The 19,565-nt window shown below is 35.9% G+C and overlaps 1 protein-coding gene, 1 long non-coding RNA gene and 1 pseudogene across 6 annotated transcripts; all 3 read left to right on the plus strand.

Annotated features, from left to right (window-relative positions):
- Positions 1–2,667: 2,667 nt before the first annotated feature.
- LOC112171640 lies at positions 2,668–8,061 on the plus strand (annotated as a pseudogene).
- Positions 8,062–8,586: 525 nt separating this feature from the next.
- On the plus strand, positions 8,587–9,907 carry LOC121050080. The gene is made up of 2 exons (XR_005801695.1): positions 8,587–8,897; positions 9,165–9,907. It is a non-coding gene; the product is annotated as an uncharacterized LOC121050080 (long non-coding RNA).
- Positions 9,908–16,229: 6,322 nt separating this feature from the next.
- On the plus strand, positions 16,230–19,559 carry LOC112171642 (agamous-like MADS-box protein AGL104). Of its 5 annotated transcripts, none has more exons than XM_024308796.2 (12): positions 16,230–16,353; positions 17,063–17,348; positions 17,460–17,513; positions 17,624–17,639; positions 17,708–17,769; positions 17,910–17,940; positions 18,101–18,162; positions 18,278–18,377; positions 18,460–18,510; positions 18,601–18,728; positions 18,819–19,039; positions 19,328–19,559. In XM_024308796.2, the coding sequence occupies exons 2-12, from the start codon at positions 17,164–17,166 to the stop codon at positions 19,447–19,449; spliced, it is 1,032 nt and encodes a 343-aa protein (XP_024164564.2). In that variant the 5' UTR covers positions 16,230–16,353; positions 17,063–17,163; the 3' UTR covers positions 19,450–19,559. The 5 variants fall into 5 exon arrangements, with proteins under 5 accessions (XP_024164564.2, XP_040365164.1, XP_040365166.1 ...); XM_040509230.1 differs by having other exon boundaries at positions 18,822–19,039; XM_040509232.1 differs by having other exon boundaries at positions 19,299–19,538.
- Positions 19,560–19,565: the final 6 nt, after the last annotated feature.

The following is a 19,565-nucleotide window of genomic DNA, read 5'->3' on the forward strand; positions in this document are numbered from 1 at the left end:
TGATGCAATAATATCAAAGTATGTTCTGCCATCAAGGATCAAACCCAAGAGGATAGATTTGGTTCCTGCTGAATTTTCCAGTAATTTGGGTTCTAAGAGGTAGTATTTGTTTGATAAAACTGATGTGAGCATCCCTTTTTCCTTTTTTTCTTTTTTGTCCTCATCAATAAATTATGTGTCTGCCCCCTAATCACATTTTTACTTCTCTTGCGTTGTCTAAGTGAAACTCATTGATGACCTTTGTTTCTCTTGAACGCGTGAATTGCTTGGAGTGGATCTGATTGTTAAGAGTAAGCTTCAGAGCATGGGTTTGGGTCCACAATTCTGATGGTGAAATATGAATGTTTATGTCATATTGATTGTTTCCGGTAAAAGTCTTGAATCTGTTTCTTTATGTGATTGCACCTAGATGTGCAGTACCTTCATCTTAATGTAGCTATTGAGCAATTTATAGGCCTTAACCCAGCCCCTCTTTTTACAGTTACCGGCAACAATTGGAAGTAAGGATATTAGTTGGTTTGAGCAAATTGGAATTGAAGTCCATATTAGGTATGCCATTACATGCTTGATCAGCGATTCAATTGGTTTGTAGTTTACGATTGCACTAAATTTGTGATTGGTTTTGTACGCATTTATTTGAGAGAGGATAATTGGTAATTTGCTCCATATAAGATTAACATGACGTGTTAGCAATTAAGGAAGAATTGCTCAAAGCTGTGACGGATTAAGGAGCATATTGAACAAGGCTTTAAGGTTATTACCTGATTTCTAGAGTCTGTCCATCTTTCTAATTTTTCTTTCTCAATTTTGTTGTTATCACTAAAATAAAATAAATGTTATGTTCACTATATACGTACAAACTAATTACTTCTGCAGATTAGAGAGACGAAGGAACCAAGAAATTGAAGAGAAAAAGGAAGAGCATAAACTGACACGGTGATGAATCAAGCTCCCATTCTTCTTCTTTCTTCCTGTTTGTTTGTTTTTTTTATTGGTTTTTTTAATTAGGCTCTTTGGCTTAGGTTTTTTGTTGGATTTAGTAAGATAGACCATAAAACCTATTGACGAAATAATGCATTATGATCTATCTCCTGTTTTGTGGACGTACCGTTATAGATTTACTAAAAATTTATGCTTGATAATCTCCCACCAACGTCATGAAGAGTTTTTTTTCCCCTTTCGTTTTTCTAATGCTTCGATAATCATGGGTTACTTGCAGCATGTATATATGAATACCAGATTGGACAGTAGATATAAAATAATTGTCAGCAAGCAAAACTGAAAGCAGATCGCTGAGGACCTATAACCTATTTTTATATATTCAAGGTTTGCTTTTGATCTTTGTTTTGGTGTTTGTGGATCCATTTATATGTTTGTATTTCGTTCTCTTTTTCTGATGCTTCAGCATTCACTTCACTTGCAACATATATATATGAATGGCAGCTTGGACACTACAGACAAAATCATGACCAGCAAGCAAAACTAATAGCTGAAGCATAAGGTCCTGTTCATCTATATTCAAGGTATCTCAATTATTTAATTATGCCCCAAGTCATTTTTAGAATCCTAATAATATTAAGATCCTTTGCTCCATTTTTGTCATGTGTCGATTTTTCTATTTGATTAAGCATTTTTTATAGTGTACGTCTTTTCATGCAGTAAACACCAAAAGACTGGGCAACTCGACGATTAAATTGGGTCCTGTTGGGTTCACATACCACTATGTCTGACTCAGGTTCACATACTAGACCGAGTCAGGTTCACAGAGACGAATCAGGGGCAACCCAGAATGTGGATACTTCAAGTACGTACCGGCCTAAATGGCTAATACTGAAACTAGCATAAAATTACTAGAGGAGTTGTAGCTATGTTTTGATGCGGTGTTACCGTAACACACTGTTACCACTCGATCATTTAATTGTTTGAAAGCAAGTAAGGTGTTGATGACAATGGACCCGTAGATTGTTTTTGGCTGTGGGTAAAGTAACCATATATCTAAATATGGTGTTTAGAATGATTTATCATTTCATTCGCCGCAAGTAAGCATGAGTTTGAAAAAGACATTTTCATTGCAACCTGTAATGATATGATTAATTTCATCCGTAATGTAATTATTTATAAATCAGTGAATCATATCTTTTGTCTATGAGTTGTAAATAGAGATGGCTACAAAAGAACAATTAAGGTATATTGCCAATTGATAGTTACCAAACGATATAGCAGTTTTCTCCGCCAGACCCAACAATGGGTTAAACTTAGTAGGGAGACTAAAATTGAATGTGTTTTCTGAAATTAGCAATTACAAACTTTTCTATTTTCAAACTAAGATCGAAAAAAAAGAAGAAGATAATATTATAATACAAAATAAAAATAAAAATGTCAGGTATCAACACAATTCAAATTAAAGAAAATAACATGTCATCAAAAAAAAAAAAAACTAAAGAAAATAACATAATATGAAAATTAATAATTTACTTTCAGCCCGTTTTGCTAAAGATCTTTTTGTTATCTTGCACTGAAAAGTATAGAAAGAGAGATGAACGGAGCAACAGCTTTGGAAAAATATTAATATTTTATTATATTTTTATAGGAACAGTTTTGCTAAAGATCTTTTTGTTATCTTGCACTGAAAAGTATAGAAAGAGAGATGAACGGAGCAACAGCTTTGGAAAAATATTAATATTTTATTATATTTTTATAGGAACAGGCACGACACAAATGGATTATAGAGAGCGTGCACGTGCTAGCCATCAAGAATGGCGACAATCGATGAGTTCTACACAACATGAAGCCTATTTGGCACGGTGGCGAGCTCATGCTAGGGGAAAGCGACTAGCCGTGGAAAATGTAAGTGACCATGGACAAGAGGCGGGCCCAAGTAATAGGAATAGGCTAGCTCCAGGTACTTTTGTATTTCTTAACTATGCCACTGTTAAGAGTTTTTATTTTTATTTTTTTCTCTTAATACTTGCAAGTTACATCGCTAGAGTTTACCGTTACACGATGTATGGATATGTGTACTAATAACACGAAACAAAAATTCTAAACTTAATAGTTGGAATTAAAATAATTGACAATTGCTTATTATTATGTTAATAGTACATTCCGACAACGAGAGCATAAGTTCAAGAGTTTCATCCTATTCCCAAAACCATGACCAAGATGCTACAAGGGTGCGCTTGACCCACATAAGACAATTAGCCCGTTCAACTACGTCTCGACCGAGCAATGTGGTTATTCAGAATTCTGTGCCTTACGGTAAGCTTACCAAATATTTATATCCAACCTATTCATATAAGTGAATTTTTATTAGGTGTTTTTGCTAAAATTGTATATTTTCACTTATAAATAGAGATGTCTAATGTCACAATGAATAATCACGATGAGGACCACAATAACAACGAGCATATGGTGAATAATCATGAGGATCAGAACAACAACACTGAGCTAGAGAATAACCCACAGGATCAGCGCAGCAGCAGTGTTGACCCAGTGCGGCGTACAAGGAGAGCAGTAGTAAATTACAACTGCTCTAGAGATTTTAATGAGGGATGGGGTGTCCCATTTTGTCGATTGCCTGCACTAAAAACATGTCCATACTGCAATGCACGGTTATTTCATCGAGAGACCTTCAATTTGTGTTGTTCGAAAGGAAATATTGTTCTGCCTCTAATACCCTCTCCGCCAGAGATGATGCAGCTCTTTTCTAACCAAACAGATGTGGGTAGAAAATTCAGACAAAATATCCGAGCATATAATAATGTGTTTGCGTTCACTTCAATGGGTGTGCATGTTGATGAATCCATTAATCTTCAAGGTCGTGGAATTTATACTTTTCGTGCACAAGGTTCTATATATCATAAGATTGGTGGGCTTTTACCAAGTGAAGGGGCGAGACCACGATATCTACAAGCTTACATATATGACACCGAGCATGAACTTGACAATCGATTGTCTGAAAGTGTAGTTTTAGACAGGGCACTGGTTGAAAAGATACAACAGATATTGAATCACTATAATCCATTTGTCCATCAATTTCGAAGCCTCGGACAGCGCCAAGACTTGCCCAATTGCAGGCTCATCATAAGAGAGCAGCCTTCTAATCAACGTCAGTATTGTTTACCATCTGCATCACAAGTTGCTGCTATTATAGTAGGAGGGGGCGACATCAATCTGAATGGAAGAGATTTAATAGTCCAAACAATTAGTGGAAGACTCTGGAACGTTAAAGACTTGGTCGGATATTACGACCCCATGCAGTATCCTTTGTTATTACCTTATGGAACATATGGGTGGGATATTAATAGTCATGATGAGAATGGAAGACCTATGTCATGTTGCGACTATTATGCATATATGTTACAGGTTAGTACATTTTTTTTTTCCACTTTAGTTCCTATTGCATTAAATGAAAAAAAAAATCATACTTAAACACCTGCTAAATAAATAAAAAATTGATTGTGCAGTTGCGCCCAGGTGATGAAAATCCCCTACTTCGAGGTGGACGGCTCTTACAACAGTATGTTGTAGATAATTACGTGAAAATTGAATCCCAAAAACTCAGATGGCTTCGCAGTAACCAAGATACAATTAGGAAAGAATTTTATCAAGGACTTCAAGACTCTTTTATTGCAGGGGAAAACAATGCAGGTAAGAATTAATATTTTACTTTCACCTATATATCAGATATGTAAGTTTTTCAATTGTACAATTGTAGAAATATTTAATATATATTCACATTTTCTTAGGTAACGTCGGTCATAAGACAATTCTGCCATCATCATTTGTTGGAAGTCCACGTGATATGTACCAACAGTACCAAGATGCAATGGCTTTGGTTCAAAAGTATGGCAGACCAGATTTGTTTATCACTATGACTTGTAACCCGAATTGGGAAGAAATTAAAAGTGAGCTACTCCCTGGACAAACATCACAAGATCGTCCAGATTTAGAGGTCAGGGTATTTCGTTCAAAACTTGAGCAACTAAAAGAAGACATCATCACCAAAGGGGTATTGGGAAGAGTTATTGCTCATGCTTTTGTCGTTGAATTTCAGAAACGGGGCCTACCACATGTACACATGCTGGTCATGTTGGATGAAAATGATAAGCTTAATAACCCTGAAGATTATGACCGCATTGTTAGAGCAGAAATACCAGATAAAGATGAAGAGCCTCAACTTTATGATCTGGTGTTGAAACATATGATTCACGGTCCATGTGGAACCTTAAACCAACAGTCTTCATGTATGAAGAATGGGAGATGCAATAAAAGTTATCCAAAATCATTTGCAAATTTCACTGTGCAAGGAAACGATGCATATCCTATATATCGAAGACGAGCAAGTCGCTTACCAGTCCCTCTACGTAGATCTGGAGACACACTGGTGGATGATAGTTGGGTTGTTCCTTATAACCCGTGGTTGTTGCTACGGTATGATTGTCACATCAATGTTGAAATATGTGGGAGCATAAAGAGTGTCAAATACTTATATAAGTATGTCTACAAAGGTCCTGATAGAGTTGCAGTTCAAGTGCAATCTGACCCGGAGTTCGATGAAATAAGACAATTTGTTGATGCAAGGTGGGTTTGTGCACCAGAGGCTTTATGGAGGATATTTAAATTTGTAATGAACAAAATATATCCAACAGTCGACAGATTACAAATACATCTTCCAAACATGCAACAAATCAGATTCGATGCAAATGAGACTGTAGAAGACATTCTAGCAGATGAGCATGCACAGAAGTCTATGCTTACTGAATATTTCACCATGACCCGTATGGATCCGGAAGCAAGACGATATCTGTATCAAGAATTCCCTCAATACTATAGGTGGGATAGTAAGCAAAAAGCTTGGGTGAAAAGAAGGAACAACTATAAGGTAATTAGAAGAATATACAGTGTTTCACCCTCTGAAGGTGAGAAATTTTACCTACGTGTCCTTCTCAATCATATAAGAGGACCGAGATCATTTCGTGATTTGCTTACTATTAATGGAGTTCTGCAAACTACTTTTAAGGAAGCGGCAGAGAAACGAGGTTTGCTGGAAGATGACAATAGCATCCGAAAATGTCTATTAGAGGCCTCTACAATTAGAATGCCATCAGCTTTGAGAAGATTATTCGTCACAATTTTGGTGTATAGTCAACCAACTGGTGTTCGAAGATTGTGGGATGAATTTTATCCTTTCATGATTGAAGATTATTCTTCTTCAAGTGATATTGTCGATATTTCTGTCAGAAACAGGCTACTTCAAGATCTAAATAGAATGCTAGAACAATTTAATAAGGGCACTGGAGAATTTGATCTGCCTGAAATGACAAGTGAGCCAGAAGATAGTCTAGGAATACCGAGATGTATTGAAGAGGAAATTTCTATAAATATCCCGCAAGAAGATATTGATGCAATTGACCACCTTAACAACGACCAAATGATTGCATTCAACACCATAATGGCCGCAGTTGAGGGAAGAGAAAGTGCATTATTTTTTATCGATGGTCCTGGAGGTACTGGGAAGACGTACTTATATCGTGCATTGCTAGCAAAGTTGAGAAGAATGAATCATATAGTCTTAGCCACAGCATCATCTAGAATTGCTGCAAATTTATTGTCCGGCAGGAGGACAGCTCACTCTAGATTCAAGATTCCACTCAATGTAGATGCATCATCCATGTGTTCCATAAGTAAACAGTCTGCTCTAGCATGACTGATACAAGATTCCACTGCAATTATTTGGGATGAGGCACCTATGACACATCGACATGTGTTTGAAGCACTTGATTGAACATTTCAAGACATAATGGATGTCGAATTACCGTTTGGTGGAAAGATAATGATTTTTGGGGGAGATTTTAGGCAAGTTCTCCCTGTTATTCCTAAAGGAACGAAGTCTGAACTCATTCAAGCCTCCATTGTGAAAGCAACATTTTGGGCACAAACAAAGATATTGAGATTGAGACAGAATATGAGATCCATAAATGACCACCAATTTGCAGAATTTCTACTTCTTGTTGGCCATGGGAGTGAACAAGTCATTGACGACGAAATGATGAGATTACCAGAACGCATGGTGGTTCCATGGGAAGGTGACCAATCTATCAATCAAATTATTGATGAAGTTTTTCCCAATTTGGGTGATCATGTAAATGATGCAAGATACATGGTGGACAGAGCATTGATTACTCCTATAAACGATGATGTGGACGTGTTGAATGAAAAGATAATCAATATGTTTCCAGGTGAAGAAATTACATTGTACTCATTTGACTCTGTTGAAGATGACATGAGAAATTTGTACGAACCAGAGTGTCTGAACTCAATAACCGCAGGTGGGCTGCCACCCCACAAGTTAACTTTGAAAGTAGGTGCTCCAATCATGCTTTTAAGGAATATTGACCCTAAATTGGGATTGTGTAACGGTACTAGATTGTTGTGTCATGGTTCGTACCAAAATCTGATTGATGCTGAGATACTAACAGGATAGTTTGCTGGGACTAGAGTTTTTCTACCTAGAATTCCTTTGAAAAGTGCAAAAAATGCTGGGCTACCATTTCAACTAACAAGAAAGCAATTTCCAGTCAAACTGAGCTTCTCTTTGACCATAAACAAATCTCAAGGTCAGACTATCCTACATGTAGGTGTTTACCTCGCAGATCATGTTTTTAGTCATGGACAATTATATGTTGCATTGTCGAGAGGAGTATCAGAGTCAACCACAAAAGTTCTGGTTAAAAAAGGATCCATAGTTGGTGAAGATGGCGTATTTACGAAGAATGTAGTATTTAAAGAAGTTTTGCTTCATTCAAACACAAATGATCGATTGTCTTCATAGGTACATCAACATTTTAATTGATTATAAACATACATATTTGATTGAATTTTTTTACATTACAATCTGTAACTTTGTGTAATTTTTTCTATTTGTAGGAATGGTTGAGACAGAAGCTTTAGGAGATATGTTTCCATATTTTTATGTGGTTGGTGCATGAAAACAATCAATAAAAATGAACACTTTTTATCTCAGTAAACTTATTTTGAAAGAATGGAACAAAAAGAAGCATACAGAGTATGTACTCTTAAGCTTTGTTTCTTTTCCATTAAATATATTTTTATTTTTGTGGTAGTTAATCAATTCCAATACTCTTAATCTATGTATATGTTTTTGTACAGAGTTTTATATTTTTTACTAATGGATTGCGCAAGACATATACAATATTTTATAATATTTGTATGGGGTTAGAGTTAGGTGATATGCAACACAAAAATTATACTGCACTCATGAGTAACATTTCAAACATGCGTAGCAAGAAAGAGAGGACAATACGCACGCGCGAGCGCGGCACTTCCGCACGCGCATCGCGCGTGCAGGAAGGCTAGTATATATATATATATATATATATATATATATATATATATATATATATATATATATATATATATATATATATATATACAGCAAGGTTCCAAAGAGGACGTCCGTGATATACTTGATCTGCGGATGTGCCATTCTCAGCCGTCCATTGCTTTAAATGAAAACAAACGGCTCAGATCGAGATTTTCCAAAAACAATCGCGGGTCAAATATATAGCTCGTGCTTCAACCCGACTCCTCTGAGTCAATGACAAAACCAGAGTTCTCGTCTCGACTGCTCCGACCAAAATCCAGTTCTCCAACCCGACTCCCAGCGATGCAACCAAATTCTGGTTCTCCACCCAAAATCGAGGTCTTCTCGTTATTGATACTAGAAACTCGTCTCAGGTTGCACGATTGTTGCAACCCAATCTTTCTTTTTTTCTTCCTCTCATGAAAATTGTAGTTCTCTTATGGTCCCATATCCTCCCTTGAAGTTTTCGCGTCAAAAGTTGGAGACTTGGAAGCAAAGAAGCACATCTAGAGTATGGGTTCTCTCTCTTTTCTGATTTGTTTGATTTCCAATTACAAAATTTAGGGTTTTTTTTTCCCTATTTGGGACTTTTCTTCTTTCTGTTTCTAGGTTTCTTCAAGGCTTGCTAGAATACACTTCCTTGTTTAATTGGTTAGTTATTTTATTGTTCTTTGTATACCAGATACCATAATTGGGATTTTTGCTTCTTTTTTTTCTTTTTTCTTTTTTTCTTTTTCCCGTTTCTACTAGTGACTCTGGTTTACTCTTAATGTTGCAGCATTGCTGGCATATGCCTCATGTTTACTGGGAACTCGTTTTTTCTGTGGGCTAAAAGGAAAGGAAGGTTCCCTCGACTGTTTATCATAGTTAGACGAATGTCAGATGGAATGAAATGGAGTGGAAGCTAATGATGATCCTTCTTTGAGAAGACAAATCGAGCATTACTAACAAATACACATGCCATAGTATTGTCTTGATGAGTTTTTTTCATTCTATTATACCTTCCACTAGAATAGCCTAAGCTGGATCAAGAAAGTGGCATTTACAAAATAAAGTCATGTGATCCAAGGGGTACTTGCAAGAAGTTCTTGATTCTCTTATGTAAATGATTTCTTCAGTCCAAGAACTGATATATGCTTTTTTTGGCTCAGATTCTTCTACTTTGGGACCATTTTGTTCACAACTATCCCTTCGCATTAGAAATGGTCCTCTATTTTCAGGCATCAGCCAAACACTATAAAATAGGCAAATGAAGAAGATTCACGTGACCAATTAAAGGATAACAAGGATGACATAGAAGCACACATAAAAGCACTCCATTTCATTCCATCCGACATTCGTCTAACTATGATAAACAGTCGAGGGAACCTTCCTTTCCTTTTAGCCCACAGAAAAAACGAGTTCCCAGTAAACATGAGGCATATGCCAGCAATGCTGCAACATTAAGAGTAAACCAGAGTCACTAGTAGAAACGGGAAAAAGAAAAAAAAAAGAAAGAAAAAAAAGAAGCAAAAATCCCAATTATGGTATCTGGTATACAAAGAACAATAAAACAACTAACCAATTAAACAAGGAAGTGTATTCTAGCAAGCCTTGAAGAAACCCAGAAACAGAAAGAAGAAAAGTCCCAAATAGGGAAAAAAAAACCCTAAATTTTGTAATTGGAAATCAAACAAATCAGAAAAGAGAGAGAACCCATACTCTAGATGTGCTTCTTTGCTTCCAAGTCTCCAACTTTTGACGCGAAAACTTCAAGGGAGGATATGGGACCATAAGAGAACTACAATTTTCATGAGAGGAAGAAAAAAAGAAAGATTGGGTTGCAACAATCGTGCAACCTGAGACGAGTTTCTAGTATCAATAACGAGAAGACCTCGATTTTGGGTGGAGAACCAAACTTTGGTTGCATCGCTGGGAGTCGGGTTGGAGAACTGGATTTTGGTCGGAGCAGTCGAGACGAGAACTCTGGTTTTGTCATTGACTCAGAGGAGTCGGGTTGAAGCACGAGCTATATATTTGACCCGTGATTGTTTTTGGAAAATCTCGATCTGAGCCGTTTGTTTTCATTTAAAGCAATGGACGGCTGAGAATGGCACATCCGCAGATCAAGTATATCACGGACGTCCTCTTTGCAACCTTGCTGTGTGTGTGTATATATATATATATATATATATATATATATATATATATATAGGGAAGATTCGAGGAGGAAAGTCCGACTGTGTTAGCTGCCTCTAATAACCGTCGTTCCACTCGCGTGGTGGTTGTTTCTTTGTTTTTGTATGCATGGTGGTTGTTAGCTGCTTATTTAATAACAAAGAAACAAATGTTCTACCGCATAATCCTTATTCTTCACAATAACTGACAATAACCCCTCTAATATTCCTCGTTTAATTTTCTTCCCTCAGCTGCAGATTTTGCTAAAGGCCTCATTGTTAACCAAACCAAAACTACATCATTCTCAATGAGAAATATAGCTCAAATTGAACGTAGAACGAAAATTAAAATTTAGTCAAGCAATTTCTATTTTTCAATCTTGAAAATACATTTCTAATTAACACACAAATCATAGTTCGCTCACCCTATTTTCTCATAGGTTTCAAAATGATCAAAAGTCAGTAATAACAGAAACACCTCACCAATTGTGCCAATGACTTTACATTATAATCTCCATGACTCATACAATACCCTATACTCCACATTAGCTCTTCATTTAGCCAAATTCACCCATTTAAATTGCTATACTATAATGGGAATAATTCTATGACCATAGACAATTGAAAACATCATCTCAATCAGATTACTGTATTAATTGCTTACACGTCATCCAGGACTTGCTGTGACTTGAACTCATCTTTCTCGATTACTGAATGACACTGCAAGTCGAATCAACATCATTTTAATGTAAGTGGGTAATTAAGTATCTAGGCCTCGTTTGTTTCAAGGATTTTAAGCTCGGGAAAGCGAAAGTGCTTACTTTCCTGTGTTTGGTAAGTGCAACGTCAAGAAAATGGTTCCATTTGCAAGGAAAAATAAGAAGGAAAATGAATCCTTTCATTCTCCTAAGGAACCATTTTCTAACATTTATTATACTATTTGTATGGCTAAAATAATTCTATGAAAAAATAAATACCAATTTTCTTCAATAATACTATTAATTATTGATTCCATTCCTAAGGGCAACTCCAACCATTGGGTGCCAAACAAAATTTTTGCCAATTATAAGACTTTGCTTCTCCAACCATGGGTTTTGGTGGATCTGGTCCTATAAATATGAGACTTAGACTCATTTGTAGTCTCATATTTGAGACAATTCCAAGACCAAGACTCAGCACAGTGGCCTGAGACCACACTTTCTGCTTACCCAGCCCAACATCGACAGGGACGTGTTGGAGGAGTTCGGCGGGCAGCACGCGCAGAAGGGAGAATTGGGGAGGAGGAAGACGCGCCCAATTGCGCTGGAGAGAGGAAAAGCAGCTGCAGTGGTCTGCTCCAGTGGGCCGCGCATCTGCTGCCTACCATTGGGAACATAATCCACGGCTAAGATCGCTCCATTTTGAATATGGACGGTCCGATGTGCTTTTATTTATTTTATATTTTTTACTCAAACTGAACTATTTTCAATATGATGGCTCAGATTTGAGGGGAAAAAACTTATCAACAGCTCTTATTAAATGAAGGGTTATTATTTCCTTTTTGTTCCAAAAAAAATTAAAAAAATTACCCGAAAATTGAGGGAAAAAAATATACCTGTTGGAAACAGTAAATTGTAGGAAATTCTATAAATATCAACCCATTCTTTTATATTTCCTCACACCAAATATCCTCCATCTCATTATACTCATATTATATTTTAATCAGGAATAGTGAAAATAACACCCCCATATAGCACCTCATTGTTGGAGATGAGAATTGAGTCTTATATGAATAGTGCAACAAGGGGGGTGCTAAAATGAGAATAGCACCCCCAAATAGAGCCAATGGTTGGAGTTGCCCTTAATGTTACCAAACACATTAATAGGAATCTTAATTTCCTTTCTCGATGGAAATACAAAGGACAACTTTCCTAAAAAATCCATTCCGTGAACCAAACGAGACCCTAGTGTATATAATAACCCAACTATTAAATCCAAATTTCCAAGAATTCATATAAATTCATATGAAACCCAGTAGAGATGGATCCGTCTATCAATTGAAAATCATCATTACTCCATCACTGCATATCTCTATTTCCAGAATGAAAGCTACCACCACTAATAGTAGTAAATCATTATTCAATTGCCCGTCCACTAACTAATTAAGACATACATAGCTTCATATTCTATTGGTTTTATGTTTTGACTGATGACATTTTCCTACAATTGCATGTTAAAGTCTCCACGATTGAAGAGTTTGATTTAGGGTTCTTTCTTCCTTTTGTTGTTGTTTATCATATACATTTTTCTAATTTAACAACAATAAAAAAAATTTAATTATTGATCCTTTTATTTTAAAAAGTAAAAATAGTTTGATGATATGACACTTGCCATATCATTTGGTATTGATATTTGATAAAATTATTTGGGATATCAAGCATTTTCTCCCACTATCGATACACAACGTCAATGATAATTTCCACAGACCCGGCTTACTTGAAAAGAAAGTTTTTATAAAACCGGCCAATTACCCATTCTCGGGTATCCAATATATGAGTTAGGCTAGTAGCAAATAAACTCTCTCACGTTTCCTTAAAGCTAAATAAAATCCATAAACCGACACGACTCGTTAAGGAAAAAACCTGCTTGCAATGATTTCTTGAGCTTATAGTAAGCTGGGTAGAGTTCTCAAATCCTACTTCTCTTACATTGACACTTATGAGAATTAGTATACATAACACAATTTGTTCAGTGAACAATGTACAGGAAGCAACATCTATGTTAAATATTAAAAAGAGTTGTAAATGACTTTCGTGTGATTTTTTGGGTGTAATTTAAGAAGCTGATAATTAATTTTAGAAGATATGTTTTATCTCTAGCAAATGATTTCAAGACGTGAAACTATATTTCAATACTCTTATCTATTGGTTTAAATGAAGGCCAAAATATAAGGTGGGTTGAAACTCTAACGCTTAAGGCCTTATCTTATCCACTATAATTTATTAAGGCTTTACCTTAATAGAAAGATCATTATATACACAAAATCTAGGGATTGGGCACCTCAAATCTCAATGAAAATGAATTATTATTTATAATTGAGAATATTTTGAATATTTTTTAAAACACAATTTCAGAGATATATTCTTATCATATCGATAGATACATCTTTTATCGAGAAAATTTTATAAACTTTTATAGATATAACCATATTATATCCGAATGTATATCTTTTATTGAAGAAATTTTAAAAATATTTTAAAAAAATAATTTATTACACAATTTATAAATTCAAACATATATAGGCAATTTCTTCTACCTCGAAGCTACCTACTATTGAACACATACACAACTCGAATTATGGAAAGAGTTGCTTATTCATGTTTCATCAGTAAGTGTTTTAACCTTAAATCTGTATTTCCTTTCTTTATTTATCAGCAATTATTAACATTAGGATTAAATTCAGTTTACTCCCCTGAACTTTAGGCCTAAAATCAGATTGGTCCCTCTATCTGAAAATCTATTACGATGGTTCCTATACTCTCAAATGACATCACCCGAGTCCAAAATTTGAATTTAGCTCGAAACATGATGTCAGCTGCTGAGTTGAAGCCGACATAGTGACCCACAATGAGGGCAAAATGGACATTTCAAGTTTTTCTAATTTTTTCTCTCTTTTTTTAAATTTTTTTTTCTCTCTCCCCGATATGCTCTATCTCTCCCCGATCTATACTCTCTCACTCTCTATCTATCTTTATCTCTCTCCCTCTCCCTCTCCCTCCCTCCCTCCCTCCCTCCAATGTCGAGTTCCACCCACAGTGCCTCACAAACCCACCCACAGACTTATGCTCCAGCATCAAAATCTGAGGAGCCCATCCCCTTATCAAAACCCCTCTGACTCTCCCTCATTCTCTTCTCAAAACCCACAAGCCAATTTTTCTCATCTTCATGATCCTCATTCTCAGATGCAAACACTTTCCCAATAATCCAGACAAAAGCCTGCTTAGAATTCTCAAGCCCATGAGCGATTTCAATCAGTTGTTTATAAGACAATCGAGCCAAACTTCCAAAACATGGCGCAACTAATTCCAGTCCTATTACCAATAACAGATTCATCATCTCATCCAAATTTTCTCCCATCTTCAATTAACCACCAAGGCTACGACAATCTGATGAAATCAATAACCAAGGAGAATTCAATTTCAACCAAATCGAACCAAACTCAGTTGCTTTGCTTCCAATTATCACCACAAGAGTAAAACTTTGATTCAAAGGTTGGGAATATACCTTCGAGAACTGACTGCAACCAACTCAATTTCCTAGAATTCCTTGTCGAGACTGGGTTGATGATGAACTGGTGATTCGAAGCCCACAACCAACATGCTTCTGACTGGGTTGATGTGTCTCAGAAAACCAGAACCTCGCCGGAGAATTTGAGCCGTCCGATTCGAGAGAGCAGAGATTGAAAAATCTAAACCGTGAACAATGGTACCGGCGCTGACGACGATGACCTCAATCTCTGAACCCCAACGCATGTAATGGAACTCACCGATTCAAGTATCAACGAACTCCGGGACTCTGGAACTGAGCTGACGATGCGGTTCGGACTTGGCATCGATCTCAATGATAGGATCCCTGGCCCGGTTCGCCAGGTGGAGATTCTGATTTTGACTGACGAGGAGTCGGAGGGTTCAAACATAGGTGGAGGGAGGAGTGGGTGGAACTCGACATTGGAGGGAGGGAGAGAGATACAGAGAGATAGAGAGTGAGAGAGCAGATCGGAGAGAGAGAGAGAGAGAGAGAGAGAGAGAGAGAGATTAAAAAAGAGAGAAAAAATTAGAAAAACTTGAAATGTCCATTTTGCCCTCATTGTGGGCCCCCCATGTCGGTTCTAACTCAGCAGCTGACGTCATGTTTCGAGCCAAATTCAAATTTTGGACTCGGATGATGTCATTTGAGAGTATAGGGACCATCGTAATCAATTTTCAGAAAGAGAGACCAATCTGATTTTAGGCCTAAAATTCAGGGGAGTAAACTGAATTTAATCATTAACAATATTATTAATTTAATTAAAACAAAATTAGAAAACCCACAGGATTGGAAAAGCTGCGACCCAATGTCCCAACCCAGAACATCAACGAAGCAGAAACCTCACATCACCAAACCACTATCCAGATTTGATCGCAACTTACATAAAAGTCAACAAGATCAGTGCTAATATCGGTGCAACCCGACTCGAAAGGTAGCCGAAATTCTACGAAATATTGGTAAATATCGGGGATTTCCGATACAAATCGAAGATATTAGAGTATTTCGGAGATCGATATTATCGCTCTCTGCCGATATATAGAAAGCCATGAGCTCTAGCAGTGCTGCAGTAGCACTAGCAGGGACGACAAGGTGAGTCACAGTCACGTAGGTCCGCCAGGAACAACAAAAATGAACCGCTTCGAATACGATGATGTGAGAATTAGTGCATAAAACGACATGAACGATTTGAACCGAACAAGAGCAAAGCAACACGTAGCATTTCTTAGTTTTGGTGGCAGATATACTCTCGTCGTTTACGCAAAACCCGCAACCATAAATGGCACTCTATGTGCTATCTGGGACCCCCACATGTCCTCTTTCGTCTCTTGGAAACAGATAAGAACAGAGGCATAGACGCCTTTGTATCTGGCCTTCATATACCAAACTATTTGGCCTTCAGATTCAGATACTGAAGCCCTAGCTAGCATAGAAGCTACTTCACTTCATCATTCAACCCCTTACCCATCATAAGCAAGTCATCTTTGGAAGGTTTGGTCTTCAAGCTGGTTTAGTAGGAAGAGTTAGTTAAGTTTTATTATATATTCTGGGTTTTGATTTTCAAATTGATTGAACTTGCAGAGTTACTTATGTTTTCTGTAAATTTTGAATTTATCCAAAATTTTTCATATTCGTATTAATCGTCTGAATCTCATGTAATATGCATCGATCATCATCTATATGCTTATCTCTGACAGTCTATAAATTGCCTAATAGAGACAGTTACAGTCATTTATATTTGTTTCACTGTTGTTCTTCATCTTTTTTGCTCTACTCATATCAATTGCAGATTTAGTTTTTACGTTACTCATATCAGTTGCAAATTTAGTTTATACGTTACTCATATCGATTACAGATTTAGTCTCTATAAATAGTCTGATACAATTATCATCTATAACTGTTTTTTATCTTAATATCTTTCATGTTTTACTCATACGTTCTAGAGGTTTTATCATTTATAACTTATACGGGTCAGACTATCTATTCTGAGTTATGATTGAAAGATGAAGTTTTATAAGTTTTCTCTAGATTTCTCTATCACAACTGATACAGTTGTCATATGTAATTGTTTTTTATCTTAATATTTTTCATGTTTACTCATATGTTCTAGAGGTTTTATCATTTATAACTTATACGGGTCAAACTGCCTATTCTGAGTTATGATTGAAAGAGAAAGTTTTATAAGTTTTCTCTAGATTTCTCTATCACAACTGATTATTTTCATTCACACATACAGGTTTACTGAAATATAATCTGAAAGGGTCAGAAGCGCACTCAGGAAGAAAATCTGTAAAGAAGGTGGAAACACAGTGTGAATGAAACCTGAAAAGAAATAAAATGGGGAGAGTAAAACTTCAGATGAAGAGAATTGAGAATACTGCTAACAGACAGATCACTTTCTCAAAGAGAAAAAACGGACTTATTAAAAAAGCTTATGAACTGTCTGTTCTCTGTGATGTTGATGTAGCTCTCATCATGTTTTCTCCGTCTAGGAGACTTAGTCTATTCTCTGGCAATAAAAGGTGTACTACTAAATTATATTATTTAATTACTTTCTATTTATTAGTTATTTTTATTGGAGTTTACCATTTCTATTAGTTGACGTTAAAATTTTTTTTCCTTAATTTTTAAAGTATTGAAGACATTTTAGCACGATATATCAATTATTCAAGACATGAACGAGGAAGGTAAGCTGATTATTTGATCATGGTCTTGATAACGAGTATAACATATATGTGACTAATTTTAATTCTTATCTTGTGATGCATATTCACATTTCCATCTAATTGTATCAAAGTCTTCATAATGAAGAGGTGAGCATCAATTACTCAGAGTTGCATATATGTTTTTTGATTATATTATAATAAAAAGAAATGTTTAGATTCTTCGCAGCATTCTTAATAAGCTGAAGAGTGAAGTTAATCAAACGTTTCAAACAATTAGGTATTTGGCTCTATTTTTTTCCAGTATTTCTATTATAATTTTACTAATTTGATGATTGTATTGAATCGCCGGCAACTATCCCATTATAGTACTAACTCTTTATTTGGTGTCACTGTTCTAATGACATGCTGTCTCTGCAGCCCAGTTAGTGCAGATTTTGATCATGTGCAGGTAGGTGCTTCATGAAATTAAGAAGTCATTTCATTTAGATCAAACACACCTGAAGTTGATTCTCATTGGTTGGATTCTTTAATCGAATGAGTTAGTTTATTGGATTCAATATCAAATTCTTAATATTGGTATATTGTTTGTCACTGCATATCAATGACAGGAGATTCAACAAGAAATCCTATACTGTAAGTCACAAATGGAAGAAGTGGAAAATCAACTCAGGTGTATTAAGTTCTTTGTTTCCTATTAATATATCTAAATATAAATCAACTATAATTCTATAAATTTGTAATATGGATGAATAATTTATATATATTTATTAATTAATTATGTTTAGAATATTTGAAGGTGATCTCTCTAAGATCACAACACTGCCCGATATTGAGTTACTGGAGCAGATCCTCGAGAAAACTCTTAATCGTCTATACATGTGCAAGGTATATTTAATCAATGTATTATGTGTATATTCAACCTCTTCGATGCAACCAAGTCTGATCTTTATAAACTTATGTTAAACAGCAAGTTCTAGGAGTGTGTAATTCTTCCTCTGCTATAGCAGTACAACCACAGGTCATTAACGTAAACTTCTGATAATTAAGAACAAAGTGTCTAGCTCCAAAATTAATATAGTTTGATATGTTTGATTGTGTTTGTATATAGATTCATCTTCCTCCAAATGCAGATGAACTTGTGATTGCAGCAGGAAGTAGTACTACTCAACCCACTTATCTGGACCCTCAAGTTGAGATCCTAAATTTCTTGAGTGCAAATGGCTTTCTTCCCCTCAGGTGATTGATGGATGATACATAATAGGATATCAATCTGTGTTCTTTTATAATAATTTATTTGTCTAATTTGATAAATTTTTGTGCATGCAGTAGTGATTCAGCGCCCCAACCAGTTGCTGTAGTAGCACCAATGTTACCCCTTGATAGCCAAAACACGAATCTCGATGATGACATGATCAATCTAGCAAATGGTTTTGAGGGTGAAAATAACAATAGGAGATCAATAGTAGCGCAAGTACAACAAGAACATCTTGAAATCGAACAAGGCACTGATGTCAACTTGTTACAATGGAATCAGTTGTATCCTACAGGTACAACTTTGATGTGCATATAGGTTAAAATTTTGGCTTTCAAGAATAAAAATATGCAAATTGTAATTGGTGTAATGCGAGTCATGCATGAGAACACAATAATCATGTAATGTAAGGAAACATAATTGGGTTATTTATTAATGTTTCCTTTCAATCACTAATAAAGACAATATGTACATGAATTTATTTCATTTTCATGCACTTGTTTCTTTAAACTTAAACATAGATGTGTTAATGATGGAGATATTATTATTAGCAGGAAATAACGCACCCATTCCTCCTTCACAGCAAAGACGACAACAAGTACTTCATATGTCTCAGCTGTTCACACATCAAATATGACATGCACGTATGGATGCTTATTTCCCTTGGTGCCTGTACAATGCATTCCTTCAACCTCTACATCTTAAGTCACTGTACAATGCATCCTTGAGATACATGTAAACTGGAACAACGTTGGCCAACAACTTATAGATGAGATGTTGCTCAAATTAATTTGGAAGACAACCATTACTGACAACTTGTA

The sequence above is a fragment of the Rosa chinensis genome, chromosome 6, assembly GCF_002994745.2.
Source record: "Rosa chinensis cultivar Old Blush chromosome 6, RchiOBHm-V2, whole genome shotgun sequence".
Classification (NCBI taxonomy): domain Eukaryota; kingdom Viridiplantae; phylum Streptophyta; class Magnoliopsida; order Rosales; family Rosaceae; genus Rosa; species Rosa chinensis.